The sequence below is a fragment of the Mustela nigripes genome, chromosome 9 (assembly GCF_022355385.1).
Source record: "Mustela nigripes isolate SB6536 chromosome 9, MUSNIG.SB6536, whole genome shotgun sequence".
NCBI lineage: Eukaryota > Metazoa > Chordata > Mammalia > Carnivora > Mustelidae > Mustela > Mustela nigripes.
Genome location: NC_081565.1, coordinates 49,574,164 through 49,596,279, shown reverse-complemented (window position 1 = coordinate 49,596,279; position 22,116 = coordinate 49,574,164). Strand labels below are relative to the sequence as shown.

At 43.0% G+C, this 22,116-nt stretch overlaps 1 protein-coding gene across 1 annotated transcript in view; it reads left to right on the top strand.

Annotated features, from left to right (window-relative positions):
• Window positions 1-22,116, top strand: part of ADAMTSL1 (ADAMTS like 1) — a 381,590-nt gene that overhangs the window by 308,126 nt on the left and 51,348 nt on the right. Inside the window, exons 22-23 of the mRNA XM_059411591.1 lie at window positions 2,980-3,159; window positions 7,710-7,844. Of these exons, the coding sequence (XP_059267574.1) occupies window positions 2,980-3,159; window positions 7,710-7,844 (315 nt within the window). The remainder of the gene's footprint in view (window positions 1-2,979; window positions 3,160-7,709; window positions 7,845-22,116) is intronic.

The following is a 22,116-nucleotide window of genomic DNA, read 5'->3' as shown; positions in this document are numbered from 1 at the left end:
GAGCAGCAGCAAGTCTTGCTGCGGGATGGTCCATGTTGCCGAGATCCTCAAGAATGTTGGTGCTGGAGACACACACACTGTCCCATCAGTTCAGTGGTGGAGGGAGTGTTCCCGCTTCCCTTCATTTTGTGGAACCAAGGGCCCATTTAGTCCAGCTGCCTGGCTCTAGAACATTCTTAGGTCCTAGCAGGGACTGTGTGCTTGCTGCCCATAGCACTCTTCAAAAGAACGTGCCAACAAGGGAAATACTTGCAGAAAGTGATCTGTAGGACCTCAGTTCTCCTTGTGCTTTCAGGAGAGAAATGGCAGGGAATGCTTTCTTCAGCTTACCTTTCGGAGGCTTTCTCCTGAATGCTGTGGATTTTTTTCCTTTTAACCTAAAAACTAAGCTCGGGGTCCAGAGCCCAAGCTCGCATGACTAGGCATCATAATGCTCTTGCTCTCCCTAGTGGTGCTGCAATGAAAACTCAGCTTTTCTGCCTCTTACCTGCCCCATCTGTCCAGGTGTATTCAGGGGCTGGGCCACCCTGGTCCTTGTGCAGTTGAGCGTTGGGCGTCATGGGACCCGCCTCTCCCCGATGTGACAGGCATGCAGTCTCTGAGTCTTCATCCCATTTCAGCAGCCCTCCTCCTTCCAGCGAGTTTGGTGATCCATGGTATTTCTCATCAAATTATTGTTAATCGGAGTAAAAGAGAAAACCAGAGAATCCCTCCTCTATTCCTTGTAATAGGGAGGAAGGCCCTGCAGACTAGCCAGATACTTTAACCAGCATCTTGGGCCCCTGCTCCAGGCCCAGCTGAGGCAGCAGAGCAGCCAGGATACCCGTGACTTCACACAAGGCCGTTCATCATCAGTGAGGGAGTGTGAGACCACCTTCCTGCCTCTACCCTACTTCCTCCTACTGGGAGCTCAGGAGCAGGAAGTCCCCAGGGGCCCATATTTGGGGCTGCTACTGAGCCAGGGGTACAGAGTAGGCCGCTGACAAATTCTGTTCAGCAGATTCAAGGACAAGTAACAGATACACAGGCCGTCCCTTGAAGATGTCTGTGTCCTCACCAGTAGGCTGCCTATTAAAGGCAACACTGTCTTTGCCCCAAATGCAGCATGTAGCCCCAACTCAGAGAAGCTCAGAACTAAAGGTTAAGCCCTTTGACCCTTCCTGACTTTGACCCCCATTGACCAGGATTTGATATTATTGACTTACCCTAGATACACACTCAAGAGCTGTGAGTAAACTCGAGTGGAGCCAGCAGGCCGAGGGTGAGAGGAATGGAGCCTTCTGCTCCCCAGAGACCTGTGAATTGATGCCCCAGATTTTCTGCCTCTGGGTTCACTCCAAGCTCAGCGTCCTGCGGAGCCTCCCACACAGACTGTCTCAGAAGGCTCGTCCTGGGCCGGGGCCTGCTTGCCAGCACGGCAACCACAGGGAAAGGTCCTGAAGAATTAAAGCTGCCACCTTGGGCTGCTATTACAAAATGTCCATAGACAAGGTGGCTTAAATGTCCAAAATGTATTTCACCTAGTCCTGGAGGCGGAGAAGTCCAAGATCAAGGTGCCAGCTCCTGCGGGTCTGTTGAGAGCTCTTTTCTGGATTGCAGACCAACATCTGACCATGTCTTGACATGGTAGAGAGAGGGCTAGCTCTCCAGTCTCTTCTTTTTTTTTTTTTTTTTCAAGATTTTATTTATTTATTTGACAGGCAGAGATCACAAGTAGGCAGAGAGGTAGGCCGAGAGAGAGGAAGGGAAGCAGGCTCCCGGCTGAGCAGAGAGCCTGATACAGGGCTTGATCCCAGGACGCTGGAATCATAACCCGAGCCGAAGGCAGAGGCTTTAACCTACTGAGCCACCCAGGCACCCCTCCAGTCTCTTCTCATAAGGGCACTAATCCCATCATGACAACCCCAACCCCATGACGTCACCTAAACCTAATTACCTCCAAAGGCCCCACCTCCAAATACTATCACATTGGAAGGGAGAGGACTTCATCTTATGAATTTGCAGAGAAACACATTCAGTCAATGATGCCCCTAGAGGACAGAGCCCAACTTCCTAAGACAGGTACTCCATCCTAACTCATTCGCACTCTCCCCAGCTCTCTCACAGACGTTAAACTTGGACTGATGAAAGAGCAGAGTACTTTGTTTTTGTCTCTTTCTTTTGTCTCTTTCTCTGGGGTGCTATGGCCACAGCTCTGCGTTCTCTTATTCTAAGAAAATACATAGGCTCCAAAAACTACAAGCGTGTTTTCCATGTATAGTGTCAGTTCTGGTCAGGTTCCAGCAGCTTTCATTGGTCTCGTTCATACTAGACAAAATACTGAGATTTTATAGATTTTAACTTTTTATTGAAGTGTAGTATCTGTACAGAAAAGGGGACATATCACAAAGGTCCCACCAAACCAGCTCTCGGGTCAGGAACCAGAGAATAACCAGCGACCATGCCCTTTGTCCCCAGTTAGTCTCCACACCCGTTTGCCCCTCCTTCTCACTAAAGCCACCAGCCCGAGTGCTAACAGCCTGTGTTGATGTTACTGGGTTTTGTCTGTCACTTACAGAAAAGTGATCATCCAATATGTACTCTTTTCTGTCCAGCTCTTCTCACTCAATGTCTGTTTGATGTGCTTGTCAATCATTCATCTTCACCGCCATATAAATTTGGGACTTATGTCCATCCCTGGTTTCTGCACAGAGTTTGGGTACTTTCCTTCATCTTGGCAAGTGCCCTTTACCAGCTGCCCACTTGGCTGTTCTGTTAACTGGCCTCTTTCTTCCTGCCTCATCAGTGTGAGCTTTAAAAGACCAAAGCTCTCGAGACCATGGAGAGGTCACAGGCATTATTTGGTTTGGCCAGAGGTTGGTAGAAGACGCCCAGGCAGATGCTTCCTGGGAGGGTCTGCCAAGCAGTGGTAACTGCCTCCAGGGTCACCTGAGTGTGTTCCGCTGATGCGTTTATTTATTTATTTTTTTTTCTTTTTAGGTGTGCCCGAAGCTGAAGTCACTTGGTTCAGGAACAAAAGCAAACTGGGCTCCCCTCCCCATGGGCACGAGGGCTCCTTGCTACTCACAGACGTGTCCCCCTCGGATCAGGGTCTTTACTCCTGCAGGGCAGCCAATGTCCATGGAGAGCTGACCGAGAACACGCAGCTGCTGATCCTAGGTAAACACCCCGAGGCTGACCGTCCAGCCCACCCTCACCCTCCCTTTATCCCTGATGCAACTACCTACATAAAAGCAATATGCCTTCCCCTCCTCCCTCCTTAGGGCCTTCCAGTAAAAAGAACACAGACCCAGGGGCCAGGCAGACATCATTTTGAACACTGGTTCTACTGCTTATTCACTGTGTATGACCCTTTGTGATCTTGGGCGACTCACTTAGCCCTACTAAGCCTTAGATGCTGGCCTTGATGTGGATGCACGACGGGGACTGTCCATGTATAGGAAGGTGGCTACCAATGCCGAAGAAGTAAAGAAGTTATTGTTAATTTCTTCTGCGTTAAGGACTTCTTTGAGCATCGAATGAAAACTATTGATGACCCCCTCCAGAAAAATTCACACAGATAACATTTTTCATAGAATTTCAGAAAGTTCATAGTCCAGCCCACCTCAAGTCCACACAGATACCCCCGCCCAGTCCGTTCAGGCTGCTAAAACAAAACACCACGAACTGGATAGCTCATAACAACAGAAGTTTATGTCTTACGTAAGACATATGTCTAGAAGACATTGTGTCCTCTAGAGGCTGAAGTCCAGGATCAGGAGGTCAGCGCAGTCGGGTTCTGCTGAACCCCCTTCTCTGGGTTACAGACCACTGGCTTCTTGCTGTATCCGTCCATGGCAGAAGCGACAAGCCAGCCCTCCGTGGTCTCATGTATAAGGGCACTAATGGCCATCTTGAGGGCTCTGCTTCACCTCCTAAAGGCCCTAATACCTAATACTAAGACCTTGGGGGTTAGTACTTCACCTATGAATTTGAAGGGACACGGGTATCCAGACTACAGTACCTCCAAGTATAAAAACCCATAAGAACACAATTCTTCACATAACATAGGTATTAGAAATAACGGCCCCTGGGGCACCTGGGTGGCTCAGTGGGTTAAAGCCTCTGCCTTCGGCTCAGGTCATGATCCTGGGGTCCTGGGATTGAGCCCTGCATCAGGCTCTCTGCTCAGCAAGGAGCCTGCTTACTCCTCTCTCTCTGCCTGCCTCTCTGCCTGCTTGTGATCTGTCTGTCAAATAAATAAAATCTTTAAAAAAAAAAAAAAAAAAAGAGAGAGAAAGAACGAACGGCCCCTGGGGCACTATCTAATATTCCTGTTGCCCAGTGCTGTACTCAGCCATGTTGGGAGCAATAACTGGGTTACTTTTATCCTGTGGACGAGGGACCCTCAGGTTATCTTCCCCAGAATCTGGAACTTGGTGGGATGCAGTAAAAAGGCTTGTTTTCATCTTACCACTTTTTTTTTAAACCGATAATTAGAGCCCTCGTGCTAGTTTTCTCACTAAGAGAAAGCTCTCATTCTAAGGGAAAAAAGAAGGAACTGTGAGAAATACAAAGACTCACACTCCATACATACACACACATTCATACATTATAGACCTCCTTGGGGAAAAATAATTAACCTTTATATTGTATTTCCATAGCCCCAATTGCTGATAGACGAAAGCCTAGGGTCTCTAGCCCCTGCCCACTCAGGTTTCAGAGGGGCCCTGGAGGGTTTTCATCTCACCAGTGGCTGCATAAACCACTAGTCATCTTAGAAAGCCACAGAAAACCCCTTGGTGAAGGATGTCATCTGTTCTGTGTCGGTTTTCATGCGAGTCTGGAGTCCAGGGCCCAGACAATGTTGCCCCACACTGAGTTACGGGGCTTCCTGCGGGCTTTTCCTCCCAAATAAGCCTGGCTTGTCATCTGCACTGACAGACAGGAAATCATGGCTGCATGGTTGCGACCATGGCTTTGCCAATGAAGGGTGCACGTTCTGCTTGCGAGCTCTGGCAGGATTGTGACTGAAAACTGTCATGACTGTGAACACAGAGCTGGACAAGGAGGACGTCTTCCCATTTTAATCAAACATGATGAGGAAAAAAAAAATCACTGTTTACACTCTTAAGTTGAGGGCTTTTCCTGATCAGAAACCTTGGTTTATTAATCCAAGTATTTTTAGTTGTATACGTGCTTTGTGGACATAGAAGTAATGTCTCTTTTTTCTATTTTAATCAGCCAAAAATTTGGTTTAATTATTAAACAAGGGGCTTCATGCATAAAACTGAGCTTTCACACCAAGCCCTGTGACCTGACCCATAGCATGGAGAATGGATATGTAATGAGACTTTCCACTTATTTATTCCTGTGGCCATTGGATGAATATTCATGATGTATTGCCTCTAAGTTCCATCTCGAGCATTGGGATAAATTTAAGAGGTGACCTCTGCCCTTGGAGAAGTTATGGTTTCCCTTGGAAGATCAAATGGACATGCACCAAAGAAGAACAATATGATAAAATCTCTACGGGCATTAGGAGGGGCTTACATTTGGCCCAAGAATAGCTAATGGTTTTGAGATGGGACATAACGTCCCTTCTTGGCTTTTAGGAAATCAGCAAGGGTTTCTTGAGTTTAATATTCTTTTTTTTTTTTTTTAAGATTTACATATATATTAGAGAGAGGGAGAGAAAATGCAAGCCAGAAGGCTAGAGGGAGGGAGAGAAACTCAAGTAGACTCCCCACTGAACAGGGAGGCCAACATGGGGCTGGATCCCACAACCCCAAGACCTCGACCTGAATGAAAACCAAGAGCCAACATGGAAATGACTGCACTACCTAAGTACCCCTTGAGTTTAATATTCTTGAGGGAATATTCAGTATTCAATTTCGATATTCCCAAGGGAATATTTAAAAAATGAGTGATGGGCATTAAGGAAGGCACTTGTTGGGATGACCACTGGGTCTTGTGTGGAGGTGAAGCATCACTGGCTTCTGTTCCTGAAACCAGGGAGGCACTGTATAGTGACAAACTGAAATTTAAATTGTAAAAGTTAATTATTTAAGTTTCAAAAGATGGGAAGAAGAGTCTTGGTTGGAGTAAACTGCTACCATCAGGTCCTAAAATCATGGTATTTCAGAGTAGAAAGAGATCTAGGAAATGATGAGTTTCCTCCCCATTTTATAAACAAGGAAACTAAGGCTCAAGGGAATTAAGTGACTTGCCCAAGTTAGGGAATGACAGAGCCCCAGCTCAAATGGAGCATTCCCGAACCCAAACATTATGTTTTCACTTATACCATATGAGGAATATTTAAAAATTATATATAACACATATATAATGTAATATTTAAATAATTTATATATATTAAATATACATAAATATATATTAAAATTTGAAGCTCTTCATTGTTTTCTGTATGCAGTGGTCTTTTGCAGTCAAGGCAGAGTAGACAGAAGGCATATTTCTGAAGCAGACTCTGAAGCCATCGTGACTTACTTGCCACCCCCTTAATAAATAACTGACAAAGTGACAGGCCCATAATAGGCTCTCACAGGACACTGATGAAATATGACCATCAGTTACAAGAGAAATACTCCTGCTCCTCTTCAGACTCCAACAAGAGCTCTACAGAAAAAAAATGGGAGTCCACCTTGGGAGATGTAGGAAGCAGGGAAATGGGATTCTGCTTCTTGTCTCAGAGAATCTTGAGTCCTCTTACCACCAGAAGCTTCGTTAGGTCCTTGCCTCTTTATTCGTCCAGCGGAAATGATAAGCCACTATAATTCCCATTTTTGTCACTTTGGGCTCCAGTTAACTAGATCTCTGATGACTTCACTCCTAACTTTTTCTAAGATTTTGAAGAACAAATCATCCCTGTCCTGCTTATCTGGTCCTACCTGGGCATAAAAATCCAGACCACAAAGCAAATTCATTTTATCAACTTCATAAAGAAACCTTTTTCTTTTTTTTTTTTTAAAGATTTATTTATTTATTTATTTGACAGAGAGAAAGGTCACAAGTAGACAGAGAGAAGAAACCTTTTTCTTCATGGAAAGTGTCACTCATAGACTTCTTTTAAATAAGGAATTCCTAGGGCACCTGGATGGTAAAGTCAGCTAAGTATCTGACTTGATTTCAGCTCAGGTCATGACCTCAGGCTCTTGAGATTGAGCTCTGTGTCAGGCTCCATGCTGGACGTAGGATCTGCTTAAGATTCTCTCCCTCCCTCTGCGGCTGTCCCTCCCCCAACCTTGCATATGCATGTGCGCACTCTCTCACTCAAATAAAAAATTCCTGTTGTGATGTATCCATATCTGGGGCGACAATAACAGAGCACTCTACAGCAATAAGAGTTAAGTGAAGGAAGGAGTGAAAACTAACACAAGACTTGGCATATAATAAATGCTGAAGAAGTGTTAGCTTTTTAAGAGTATTTTTATAATATGGTTTAATTTGCCTACACATTTATAGAGATCCAGTGGCACTGTGGTATAAAGTGGTATTCAGTAAGGAACTCCTAAAATCAACATGCCTGATTCTTAATACTGACCTTATTGTTTTGGGCATCAAATATTGATAGACACACCTTCTCTGTGAGGGAAAAAAATGATGCTGAAAGGCAGCCATAATGCCTGCCTTACGTGCATGCCCATCTTTCCTTCCCTCCTTAATATAGCCTCCATGCTTTAACCTGCCTGACTCCCCCATTTGCCTTCCCACAGATCCTCCCCAAGTCCCAACGCAGTTAGAAGACCTCAGGGCCTTGCTTTCAGCCACTGGACCGAACCTTCCTTCAGTGCTGACATCTCCTCTGGGAGCACAGCTGGTCCTGGATCCTGGGAATTCTGCTCTTGTTGGTGAGTCCAAATCTCTGGAACGTTGGGCTGAAATCCAGGGCTGGACAGGATTTATGCATGGGTGACTGCTTGCAGGTGGGATGGAGGCAGCAGGAGGGGGTGGCCAACAGGAAATCACTAAATTGCCTACAGAATCCAGACTCACCAGTGGAAACTTGGCTGACTTTCCATGTGAGGTGAGTGCAGATCTTAGTCTGGACTCTAAAGCTTGTCTAGATTCCAACATGGCTCCTTTCTGAATCGTCTTGGGCTGATGCCACAGTCCAGATCCTCTCAGTCAGATTGACTCACTGAACAGTAAGTAAAGAGCAGAGCAGAAAAAATGGCTCATATATCTCCATTCCCTTGCCAACAATACACCCATGTATGTGCCCATGACCTTGTCCTAGAGCTTGTCAACTAGAGTTTTAATCAGCTTTCAAGAAGAAAAATCTAGATGATTCTATTTAGGTTAGCCTTCTATATAGATAGGGCCTGCAACCAACCCAGGTGGACTCCTCCAGCAAGTGCTTAAATAACTTTGCTGAGTAAAGCTTCCCTGGCATCTGTCAATGGGAACCTTCACCAAGTTATTGCCCATGTGGTTGGTGCTCTCTGGTAGGAGAGGAGGTACAGGGGACCATCGATGTCCTGGGCCCTCCACTCGAGAATCATGGAGATGCCACGGGAACCTCTGTACTCCTGCCTTGACTTCTGGAGAGGGTCAAAGTGGAAGAGAAGAGTTATATGCCTTCAAACCCTTTGGGACAGGTCTACAAAATGGGGGAAATCCTCATGCTAGCTCTTTGAGGCCCCAAATGTTGGTAATGGTAACTAAAATTATTCCTTTGGCTCAATGTGGAAAGTTCCTCTTCTCTCCTCCCTATCACCTAACAAGGAGTAGGAGACCAAAGTCTGCCTAGTCATACTGATAAGTATGCCTTATCAACATGGCCACAGGGAATGGTATAGGATTACTAACAGAAAGATTACCTTCAGTTTTCATTATGATCTAAATAACAAAGACTGCTCATAGTATATGAGCATGTGGAAAAAGCTTATAATTTCTGTTTCTGATCTGATCCTAAAAATAAGACACATATAATGACAAGTAGCCCTATTCTGTTTCTCATAACTTATACAAGCTTGGCATTGAGTTTTTCCACATCGTATTAATCAGAATTCATGGATGTTTCTTACTGCTTTCTTTTGGCTTATAAATGGTAAATGTATTCCAAATTAAATGTGAGCATTGTAAACCTTTTTTTAATCTTAGACTCATCACTGTGAGAAATTGTCACAACTATTCATCATAGCCCAGTCATTAGCAGAGGGTGCAGCAATTGTTTCGTTTCAAGTTCAATAACTCTTGGGTCACTCAGATGCCATTCAGCATGCTGGAAATATGAACCTGCTCATATTTTTCCATGATAGTTTTACTTTCTTTCTTCTTTATTCTGGAATGATATTTTGTCTCATTGTAGCCATGAGCAATAAGAATTTATTGTGCTTTATGCTGCTGCGTTCCATCACTAGTTCATAGTGGTTTGTTACCTTAGACTGGTATTTAAATATAACCATTGAAAGACACTGTAATACCCTAGTCCACATCCAGACTGTTCCATTTGAATGGGACAGCAAGTCAGTTACCATAAAGTCCCTGAATACAACTTCTGGGGCAACTCTAGCAGGGACTGTTGATGCCACGCCAGCACTGGAGAAGTCGGAAGGATCTACATGGAATTGCAGAGATGAATTAAGAAATGATGTCAAGTATCAAGACTCCGGGAAGTTCGTCATTTGAAATAGACCAGGGTCTAGCTGATGCTTTGGATCTGAGCACAGAAGGATGGGTGGGATTCAAAGAGGCAAGGAAAGGAAACAGGCATTGAGGGTGAAGAAGATACTATTATGCTGCAATAATAAGGTGTAGAATGTACATCCGGTATCAGTAAAGAAAGAGCTATAAAATACCACTACTTTGAAAGTGATGATGGGCAGCTTAACCGGGATAGAAACTAGACCATTTAAAGGACAGCCAGAGCTTGTCCCCAAGAATTCTAATACACCTTCTCTACCTTGAGCCTCCCCAGCTATCGACTCATCCTGATCTGTTAGTCTAGTTCCTCTTATTTGCACTGGCTCCCATCCCTGGCTCCTCCTGGTGGCCCTTTGAGACCAGAGTGCCTGTTCTGGGTACAAACTTAGATCAGAGAGGCAAGTCTGTGTAGGGTTGCTGCAGGCTTAGAATGGGAAACTGTCAAAATGTGGAGGACCTTGATGATTAGACTAAGGAAATAGATTGACTATGTGGTACAGATATTTAGAGGGTTTTTAAGTAGGAGAATGATGTACTGAAAGTAATATTTGAAAGAATCTGGTATTCTGCAAGAGTAATCAATAGCAGGAGCAATTTAAGGAAGAAACCCTGTTTTGAACGTAACAAATGTTCTTGGTCAAGATGGGTATGTGGCAAAGATACTGTTAATTGCCCTTTCCACAACCAACACATCTTCAATCAGTCATGTCATTCTTTTTCATTCAGCCCAGGCACTGCCTTAGATTGGTGGCAGTTGACAGATAGGATGAAAGCCATTTGCCAACCCTGTTGTTGCCAGTAAACAGTGACATTCCTGTGTATGTATTTCTCCCATCGATGAGATAGATACGTTGGCTGCAACAAATTCAGAGACCTTGTGGTTCTGTGGCACAGGGATAATAAGTCATGGACCTTGATTCTTATGTTTTCATGGGAAGAAGGAAAGAAGGAAAATCGGGTTTTTTTTTAAAGCCATATATCAGAGCTGGGGCACCTGGGTGGCTCAGTGGATTAAAGCCTCTGTCTTCGGCTCAAGTCATGATCCCAGGGTCCTGGGATCAAGGCCCACATTGGGTTCTCTGCTCAGCTGGGAGCCTGCTTACTCATCTCTCTCTCTCTGCCTGCCCATCTGCCTACTTGTGATCTCTCTCTGTCAAATAAATAAATAAAATCTTTTTTTAAAAATCTGTGGAAGAATATTTAGAGATACAGAAATATAACTGTTATGTACCAGTTAATGAAAAAAGTTGTGAGCAGTATATGGAGTATGATTTTGTTTTAGACAAAAGATGCATATAATGTGCATATTAACGACTAGGAAAACGATATTGGTACTGGTTTTATATGACCTAGGCAATTACAGATAATTTTCATTTTCTTTTTGCTCATATTTTTAATTGTTCTACAATGGAGTTGTATTGCTCTCATAATAAAAACACCAATAAAAGTTATTTTTATATAATATAAATGCTAATGCCCTATAAATGATACTGTGAGAAATATTAATTTTGAGTCTTAGTGACCCCCCCAAAAAAAATTGAACAGAAGGCTGCAAAAAGGTGTAGGTGTGTGGGGAGGCCTGAGATGCTGTTATTGTAAAATTGGAGCCTGGAGACCTGGACCAAGACCACTAAAGGGGGGACATGGGCCTTGCCCTCCACAGTAGTTGGCACAGCTCAGGCCTCCCAGCTGAAAGGACAGCTGTTAAATAAGGATAAAGAAAATTAGTACCCATCTTGCCTAGGACAATGGAACTAGGTAGGCTGGGTCCACTCTGCATAGCCAAGCCTCCACTGGCAATTTTCCATGTCTGTGTCATACAGCAAAGTGTATGAGAGCAACACAGGACTCATTGGTCCCAAGTCTTCATTTACAGTCATGGAAAGTGAGACCCACATGGGCCTACGCATGTGTCGCTCAATCAACATTCCTTCTTGAAAGTTTCGGCAGTGGCTTAAAGTGAAATCAATGCCAGAATGTCTGTCAACTAAAATAGTCATTTTTGGAGTAGAATCACCTACTGGGAATCTCAAGGCTTAAGTTGTAATGGAGAAGAGTTAGATCTGATATATGGCTTTTTTTTAAGATTTTATTTATTTATTTGACAGACAGATCATAAGTAGGCAGAGAGGCAAGCAGAGAGGGAGAGAGATGGGAAGCAGGCTCCCCGCTGAGCAAAGAGCCTGAGGCGGGACTCTATCCCAGGACCCTGAGATCATGACCTGAGCCAAAGGCAGAGGCTTTAACCCACTAAGCCACCCAGGCACCCTGATTATTCCATATTTTATTCCGGTGGCTGCATTGGTGGGAGGTATCATAAATTCAACCAACTCTCTCATGTTGAACTTTGGATTCTTTGCAATCTTTTGCTAGTATAAAAATATAGATGAGATGAGTATTCTTATTCCTAAAATTTTTGTGTATATCTCTCTTAGGATAAATTTCTAGAAGTGGAATTATTGTGTCAAAAGTTTTGTATCTTTTAGTTTGTGCCGTTTTCAAATGGTCCTCCAAAAAAGTTCTACTTCTTTATATGAGCACAGCACTATTTGAGAATTCTCACTTCCCTAAAATTTTATCAATAGTAGGTATGACCAAGAGTTTTTAGAGTTGCCATTTTAACTGATGACTATACAACAGTGTAAAATACAGTATGAAAATTATATCACTTTAAATTTTTCTTTGTGATTTTTAAGAATTCTGATTTTTAATATTTATTAGTCATTTGCATTCATTTGTGAGTTGTCAGGTCCTTTGTTCATTTAGTGAGAGTTATTTATCTTATTTTAATAATTTGTAGGATACATTACATATTTATATATGTTTTACATAAAAGTTTTTAATAGCTTTATTGACAGATAACTGGCATTGTATATTTAAAGTCTAAAATTTGATGTTCTGATACATGGATACACCTGTGAAACCATCACTACAGTCAACATAATGAACATAGTCATCATCCCCAAAAGTTACTTCATGCCCTTTTATATAAGCATGCCTTCACACCCTTGCCCCACCCCATGTCCAACCACCTCCCCCCAACAACTGATCTGCTCTCAGTACAGATAAATTAGATTAGATTTCTAGAATGTTTTATAAAAGAACTCATACCCTGGGGAGAATGGCTTCTTTCACTCAAGATAATTATTCCGGGATTCATCTGTATTGTAACACACATCAGCAGTACATGTTTTTGTCAACTAGTGTTCCACTGTACAGATAGACTGCCATTTGTTTCATTACCCACCTGTTGAGGGACAGAATGGTCATTTCCAGTTTCTGGTTGTTACAAACGAAGTTGCTAAAGGTATTCATCTACTCACTTTCGTATGGACACATGCTTTCATTTCTCTTAATTAAATACCTAAAAGTGAAATGGCTGGATCACGTAGTAGGTGTTTGTTTTTCCAGTTTTCCAGACTTTTTTCCAAAGTAGTTGGACTACTCCACATTCCCCTGCCTGTGTCTTACAGTTCTGGTTTCTTCGTGTCTTCAGCAGCACTTGCTATAGTCAGTCTTTTGAATTTTAGACATTCTTCCAGGTCTGCAGTGGTTTCTTGTTGTGATTTTACTTTGTATTTTCCTGGTAGTTGTTAATGTTGAGCATCTTTTTGTGTGTTATATGCCTTCCTGATTTCTTCCTGGGTGAAGTGTTTATTCAGTTTTTTCCTGTTTGTTTGTGTGTTTGTTTTTAATTAGGTTGTTGGTTTACTTACTGAGTTCTGAAAGTTCTCTATATACTTTAAATGCAATTCTTTTATCAGATATATACATTTCCAAATATTTTGTCCCAGTCAATGGCTGTCTTTTTACTCTTTTAGTGTCTCTCAAAAAGCAGAATGTTTTAATTTTTATATAGTTCAACCTATTCATTTTTTTTCTTTTAGAGAGGGTTTTTTCCTATTGTATCTAGGAAATTTTGCTTATTCCAAGGTACCAAAGATCTTCTCCCATATTTTCTTCCAGAAGCTTTATATCCATATTATTTGGATTTAGGCTTTACAGTTAGGTCTGTCATTTATTCTGAGTTTGTTTTTACCTAAGGTGTAAGGTATATATTGAAGTTCATTCTTATACATATGTTACCCAACTTGTTCCACTACCATTTGTTGAAAAGATTATTCTTTCTCCACTGAATTGCCTTGCCACCTTTATGGAAAATCAGTTGTCATTGTATGTGTGGGTATATTTACAGACTATTCTGTTTCAGTGATATATTTATCTCTTTACACCAACACTACACATATATATAGCCTCTTTACACCAATACCACATTTGGCCCAATACCTTATGAATCATGAGGTTTTCCAGCCTGGCTGATAGGAATAGGAGCTATTCTATACCCTGTGTGAGCACCAGAAACTGCTACCTCAATTTCTTTCCTTTTTTCCTGCCTCTTCACTTGCATGCACTGATGTACCTTCTACTGAATCCTCAAGGGGGATCTTCTTCAGATTTCAGAAATTCATTTATTCATTCCATCTCTGCAGTTCTCTCTTTTCTGATACTCCATTCTGTGAACTTGAGCCACCTTGATCTCCCCATGCTTTCATCTGCCTCTCCTAAACTCACAAGTCCCCTGGGTTCTACATGGGTTTCCCTGTGTTACAGCTTGAAAACTCTGTGAAGGCACTGAGCTGGGGAAACATTTTTTTCCTCATTTCTCAGGGATCAGTGTCCTTCATTGTCTAATGTCCAGTTTCTTGGAAACCAGTGCCTCTTACACTCTGTTCATTTTTTTATTATTTTAAGCAGGAAGGTAAATTCTGTCCCTTACTCCATTTTGGTCAAAAATAGGCATACAGATATGTGCAAGATATATGTCTCGTGTGTGTGTGTGAGTGTGTGTATACCCACATATATATGATGTGTATGTTTTAAATATTTGCCTAGACTAAGCTGATACCCACATTTATAGTTGGCAAACTATAATCCCTGGGCCAAATCTAGGTCACTGCTTGTTTTTGAAAATAAAGTTTTATTGGCATGCCGCCATACCCATTTATTTACCTATGTATTGTCTATTACTTCTTTCATATCATAATGGAGGAGTCAAATACTTGTGACAGAAACCATACAACCCAGAAACCTAAAGTAGTTCCTTTCTAGTCCTTTACAGAAAAGGTTTGCCAATCACTGATCTAGTCCATCCACCTCATTATGTAGAAAGAATACCAAGGTCTATGATGGTAATCACCCATATCCTGTTTCTGAGATGGACCATACTCTCTGCACTGTACCACTCTGTCCTTTATCCTATTGCTAGGTTAGGCTTTCTCCTGAAGTAAAAGCCTGAAAGAAAAAAAGCAAGCCAACAAACCTACCTTATAGTAGTAGAGATCTTTCTCAAGAAGGTCAGGAAAGAGAGGCCCTAGATTTTTGTCAAAATTGGATGACCTTGGGTGTTTCCAATAAGAAAACACATGATTATATGTGGCTTAAGAAAAGCAGTTCAGTCTCTTTTCTCACCCTATCTTATTTAGATCCAGAACCTGTTAGGATGTCTCACAGAATATATCCATAGGGTTTGGCCACCCCCACCTATATTTAGCTCCAAACTCTCCTTCATGAGCAAGTGGGCTGTGATCCCCCAGGCAGAGGGGCTCCTGAATTCTCTACTAGAACCTCATGCCATGCAAGTCCCACAGAGAGCCAAGCAGAACAAACCTTCTCCTGCCCCCTTGTGATTTACCAAGAGGAGAGAGATTCAGGCATTCAAACCTGAGGTTTGCAGAGTAAAGTTTTTCCACGAAAGAAGTCATTGTGCCTGGCCCCTCTCCCCAGCCGGGGGCTCAAGGGTCATAGCCAACACACACAGCAGCCTCTCAGCAGCATCAGCAGGCTCCCCAGGGCCCTGCATGGCAGCAGTTCCACTTCTCAGAGCCCTTCCAGTCCTGGAGAAGCCAGGCAGTGAGGCCAAGGCCCACCCACCACAACCAGGTGGTGGTGTTTTCCTTCTGACCACTGGAGACTGGTGGCCTGCACGTTTTCTTCTCCATTCATTTGAAGTACTGAGCATTGCAAGGCACAGCTGGCTTAGATGCAGTTCCTACTAATCATACCACACTGATGAGGGAGCAGTGGCTGGAATGTTTGAGACCCAGGTCTGGAGTCTAAGGTGCAGTTGATAGTCATTGTTCGCATGTAAACCCCACAAAGTAGGAGGATATTTCAGAAAACAGTTGAATAAATATTAATGTTCAAAGTTGAAAGCCTTGGTGAAGGTCCTAAGGAGGCAGTCCCTCAAAGACAGATAATTTTGCTCATTGAATAAATATTTGTTGAGTGCCTACTATGTCCCAGACCCTATGTAGGGCTGGGGATACACCATAAATATGATAGACAAGCCTAGCTTTCATGTATTTATTCCAAAAAAAATTTACTGAGCATTTACTATACATTAGGCACTGACTTAGATCTGAAGATACAGTAACAAACAAGCAGAGTAAGGTGCCTGCTCTTGTTTGGTTTGAATTCCCATGGATGCTTCAGGTCTGGTGGGGTGAGTTATTTAAGTAAGAAGACTGATCAAAAGAGTAAGTACCAGTGCTCTGGGGGCATGTGGCAGGACAGCTCCCTTGGTCTGAGCTTTAGGCAAGATTTCTTGAAAAGGAGATATTTGAGCTGAGATTAGAAGAGAGGCCAGAAGTGAGACAAGTGAAGAGTGAGCAACCCAGACAGAGGAGATTCAGAGCGTACCAAGGCAGAGGAGCCAGCAGAGGTTCTGAAGCAAGAAAGCTAGAGCATTTAAGGAAGCGTCCAAGCAGTAACTAAAGGGAGAACAGCCTAGAAAGAAGACAGAGAAACAGGAGCAAGTTGCTGACACTCTGAACCCTGGTAAGACTTTCGTACTTTGCACTAATTGCAATGGGAAATCTCTGAATAGTTTAAAAACAGGAGAGAGACATCATCTGATTTGTGTTCTTAAAAGCCAGTTCTGGCTACTCTTCCAGGGAAGAGACTAGATAGAGCCCACCACTTAAGAAGTATTTCAGGTGAGAGAGAACCATGGGTGAGAGCAGAAATTTAGGGATATGTAGGATGTAACACTGAAAGAACTTGGGAAATAGGTTAACGTCAGAGGACAAGGGTAGTCCATACAATTCTCTGGAAAGCTCGTGTACCTGCTATGTGCCCGTGACACATTTCAGACTCAAGTCAACATGTTGGAATAAAATGGAGAAGGCCTAGGTGTACAAGTGTAGAAAGTGTTAAAGGATAGTCGAAGCTTCTGTTGTTAAATCCTCGTTCATTTCCCTAACATATCTGTCCAGTCTCCATTAGATTCAGCATCCCATGCCCTCCCCCAGCATTGGAGGAGCTCAGAAGCAGTAGGAGAGAGAGAAAAGTCAGTCATGTGAGAGAAAAAGCTCTAAAGAGTTACAGAAAAAAAGCCAAAGGAAACATGAGAGAGGACCCCTTTCTTTGGCGAAGGAAAAATCAGAATGGGCTTCAGAGAGCAATGTTCAAACTCAGTCTTAAGTGATGAGTAAAAGCACTCCAAGCACCAATGGATAGTATATTAGATAAGTGCTATGGAAAAAAAAAAAAAAAAAGCAGGGCAGGAAGAATGGATAGTGCCTGTGTGGGAATGAGGATGCAGTTTTAAGTTAGATTGAAAATACAGGGCTCATGACGCAAGTTACCTTTGAGCAAAGACTTGAACATGAGCTATTGAGCCTCACATGTGTCTGAAGGAAGAGAAGAAGGGACAGGATGGGAAAAGAGGTGGCAGAGAGGAGGGGAGGCAGTGGAAGAGCCAGTGTAGAATCCTTGAGGCAGGGACATGCCTAGTGTGTTCAAGGAACAACAAAGAACCTAGTGTAGTGTGGCAGGAATGGAGTCATTGAGGTTACGTGTGGAAAGAGAGAAGATCAGAGACGTAACAAGGCTGAGGGCAAATTGTGTAAGGCCTTGTAAATGGTCATGTTAAAATAACAGTGAGAGAAAGAACTATAAATGCCCGAATTTATAAACAGACTCAATATCACACTGAGCATCATGGGCTTTTCCAGGATTAGGCAAGGGCAGGCAGAAGTGATTTCTTTTATTGGAAACCATGTGGCCAACTGAATATTATAGAGCTGACTCTAGTAAAACAGAGGTTTATCAGGCTGGCTCTGGTACAAGCCAATATTGCTGACTTAATTTGACTCACATGTGTTGGGCACCTGCTACCTCTACCTGGCCCTGAGCTGGGCTTCTGCAGGCACGCGTCTGGCTGTTTCCTTTATCTAAGAAGAGGTTCCCAATCGCACCAGAGTCCCCTGAGAAGTTTTAAAAAAAGAAAAGTTCCCCAAGAGACCAATTAAGACAGAATATCTGGGGGTACTTTTAAAAACTGGATCTCAGAGCTTGAATGGACTTTGAAAGTCACTTCCACATCTCTTTCTACTCCTCTAGAAGCCAGTGTGGGGAAATGGTAGGCTTTATCATTTAAAAAAAATTTAGCCTGGCATTCAAGACTCCTTGCTATTCAGATCTGGCCTCTGTTTTCATCCTTGTATCTTATTCCTATCTCAAGTAATCACTCCATTCCAGTCAAACTTTTCCCTAGTAATGGTCATGGCTTTGAGCCTACCTTGCCTGGAAGACCCTCTCTTGCCCCTTGCTTTCTAGCAAAATCCTAGAAGTCTTTAAGGCACAGTTCCAGCCATTCTGTGAGGCCTTTTTGTAGTGCTTCGTCCTGAGCGGATCCCACCTTGCTGACCTCCTAAGGCATCTGCTCCAGACCAGGGTTGGGCAAACCTTTTCCACAAAGGACGAGACAGGAAGGAAGTACTTTACACACTGAGGGCCATAAGGTACCTGTTGCAAGACTCAAGCCTGCAGTTGTCCAGTAAAACAGCCGTGGACAATAAGAGACAGAAGGGTGGAGCCATGGTCCCTTAACACTTCATTTACGGAAACAAGGCTGGGTCTGGTGCTCGGGCCATGGATAATCAACCCTTGCTCTGGACCGCTGAGAGGACCACTGAGCAGACCACAGTTTGTATTATTAAAGTTATCTCCCATATATGTCATGTCTCCCAACTAGACTTTAGGTCCTGGGGAGGAAAGAGGCTGCATGAATATTGTCACATGAAGGGCACCTGGATGGCTCAGTCAGTTAGGCATCCGACTCTTGATTTCAGTTCAGGTCATGATCTTGGGGTGTTAAGATTGAGCCGCATGTCAGGCTCCTTGCTGAACGTGGAGCCTGCTGAAGATTCTCTGCCCCTCCCCTGCTCCTATGGGTGCATACCCACACTCTCTCTCCAAAAAATAAACACTCTCAGGTGATTTAAAACAGGATTAGCTAGCAGGAACTTGGCTTAGAAAGCATCTTGAGTCATTTCCAGCTCTTTTCTCCTATAATGTTATCATCTGTCGCACATACTTCCACCCTCACCCCACCCGGTGCTCTTCCTGACTATTCTGCTGCAGATTGGATCGACCTCTTCCTGCATCCTATTAGGAGGCAATTCACACAGTAAAGGTCAGTCAGTACTCAAGGCCACACCTGTTGGGAAGCCACTTTTTCATATGATTGTTTGGAAGACAAAGATCTTCACCGCTTCTTCTCTAAAGATAGTTTCGGGAACTGCAAGTTCTAATGGCCAACTGTTAGGTAAAAGTTAATCCACCATGGGAGGCCATCCCATCAGAAATTACAGACATGGCAAGAAAAGTGAGGCAGAGAAATGGCACCAAAAAATAATAACAATAATAATAAACAGGAGAAGGCTAGTCTACTTGATAAGAGAGAGGGAAAGAAGAGAAATTTATCCTGACCTTTTTTGAAAAGACATGAGTTGGCATCTGTTTCCTCATTTATATTGAAAGCCTGAGGTTTTATGTCACAAGGAAAACGCTTTTGACTTCCTATAGCTTTGCCCACAAAGAGAATATGCTTTGCTATTAAGAAGAAAGGTCAGTATTTGGTGGTGGTTTATGGCACAGGCTTATGCACTTTTGTCTTTTCTTTTTCATAAAATCCAAAGGAGAGAAGAGAGACCCCATGGGGACTGCAGGAAGTTCTATAGCCCATATACTATAAAACTAAATCAGGATTTCAGCGGGTATTTATGAGGAAGCCACAGGAAGGAGGGCTGTGGTTCTTTAGATTGGAGTGAACATCCATAAATTTAAAAAGACACCAGAGCATAAGTGACACTTAAAATAGTTGGACACAGAAAGCGAGGCAATAAATCTCCCTGCCTAGCCACTGTTCCAAGCCACAGCAAGCATCTAGGCATGAGCTTATTTTAAGACTCCAAGTAGTCAGGAAATGGGGACCCTGAGAAACTTACATTTGCCCCTGCCCTTTCTTGGCACAGGGACACAATTCCCAGGCCCGCCTGCCCTCACCACCATGTTTAACAGGAATGACGTGAATGAGTTGGATGTCCCAGAAATAGACAGGTATTAAAAGTTCATCACTGGGAAAATGAGGACCTCTACACTTTACCTAATAAATCCTTCCCCAACCCTGAACTGGCTTTTGAAAATACCAACTCTAGTGCCTTGCATTCTTGTGTTTGTGTGGTGCTAGAGGTAGTTTCATGGTTGTCCTGGGCCCGGGAGGCCTATGGTAGAAGGGAAGATGCGACTGTGACCTAAGGCCCCTGCCTCAGTCGTGCAATGGAGAGGACAGTGCTAGTACCTCAGCTAGAAGACCTGCTTCTAAATCCTCAGTATCTGCTTCCCCATTTATAAATAATTTATCTTAGTCCATTTGGGCTATTATCAAATGCTATGGAGTAGGTAACTTATCAACCACAGAAATGTATTTCTCATAGTTCTGGAAAGAGGAAGGCTAGGTTCATGGTGCCGACACTGTCATATTCTGGGCTAAGTCCTCTTCCTGTTTCATAGTTAGCACCTTCTTGTTGTGTCCTCACAATTTGGAAAGGGCTAGGGATTTCTGTGGGGTCACTTTTATAAGAATGCTAACCTTTCCATGAGGGTACCACCTTATAATCTCTACACCTCCCAAGGGTCCTATGTCCTAATACCATCACACTAAGCATTAGTATCTCAGCATATGAATCTGGTGGGCAGGGAATGGAGGGGGAAACTAACATTCCAACCATAACAATAATCTCATCTTGCAGAATTAATTATACTAAATGAGATATCATATGCAACCTGCCCAGTTCAGTGCTTGGCACAAAGTGGAGGCTAATCAGTGTTAATTTCCTGCCTCCATCCCTCACTTACCTGTTGACTCTATGAACCAAGAAGTCTATTCTCTTCCTCATTGTGGCATCTGGCACAAGTTATTCCCTATAGGACCAGAACTTGCTGCCATTTTGAGTGTAAACGACTGGCTAAAATATCATTCTGGAGACAGGTGCCTTATTGAGGGGTTCATTCTATGCCAGGTATTGGGTAGGAACTGAGAAACATGGTATATTGTGCCCCCTGACAACAAGGGGCACATCTAGTTAGAAGACATTGACACAGAAGGAATAGCAAGAAAGCAGTACAAGTTGAGGAGGAGGAAGAATAAAAAGAATACTGAAAGGCAGCTCTGTTGGATTTATAATGAAAGACCAAGGTTTCAGTTGTCTCTGAAAGTTCTGTTCCCATCTGTTCATCTAAGTCTGTGCTCTCTGTTGGGACCCTTCATGTGCACATTAGAGTTTGCACTGCACAGTGGTTCAGAGTGCAGACTCTGGAGTCAGAAAGACTGGTTCAGCTGTGTGGTAACAGCTGTATGACCCTGAGCAATTTCTGGAAGTTCTCTCTGCTTTTGACTGTAAAGTGGAGGTAATAACTGCATATACCTCCAGGGATTTTGAAAGGAGTCAATGAAGTAACACATATGGAGTACTTAGAATGGAGCTTTGGCATACAGTAAATGCTCAGCTAATGCTAGTCATTACTATCTTGGCAATACATGCTCTTGCCCTGGCCTTCCCCTTCTTGAAGTGGAACCAGGAAACTTAAGGATGCCCTGGAGATACTGAATTATGTGCGTGCAAGTTGCTAAGAGAATAAATCTTAACAGGTCTCCCACAAAACAAAAATGGTAATTTTGTAATGGAGATGGAGGTGTTATCAATGGTGGTAATCATTTTGCCATAAATAAGGGCGCCTTATTTAAGGTGTACAATACATTGTACACCTTAAACTTTCACAATGTATATGGCAATTATATCTCAAGAAAACTGGAAAAGAGGAACAAATGCCCTTGTAGCCCAGATCCTGAACACAGGGTTAACCTACCTTTTCACTAACTGGCCCATTTTATGCTATTCATACTTCCTTTATATATTTGCCAATTAACATTCCTTTTAGTCAAGTTCCCTATGACAATTTCAAACTCTCCAATAAGTCCAGCAAGGAAAAGGGAAAGGCTTTTGCCCACTACGGAACCAAAAGGGTGAAAAGGTCATAAACTTTGGCATAGGACTCAAACAATGGTCAAATCACATAACCTCTTTGAGTCTTCCTTTCTCCTAAGTAAAATGGGTGGCTAACCATTTC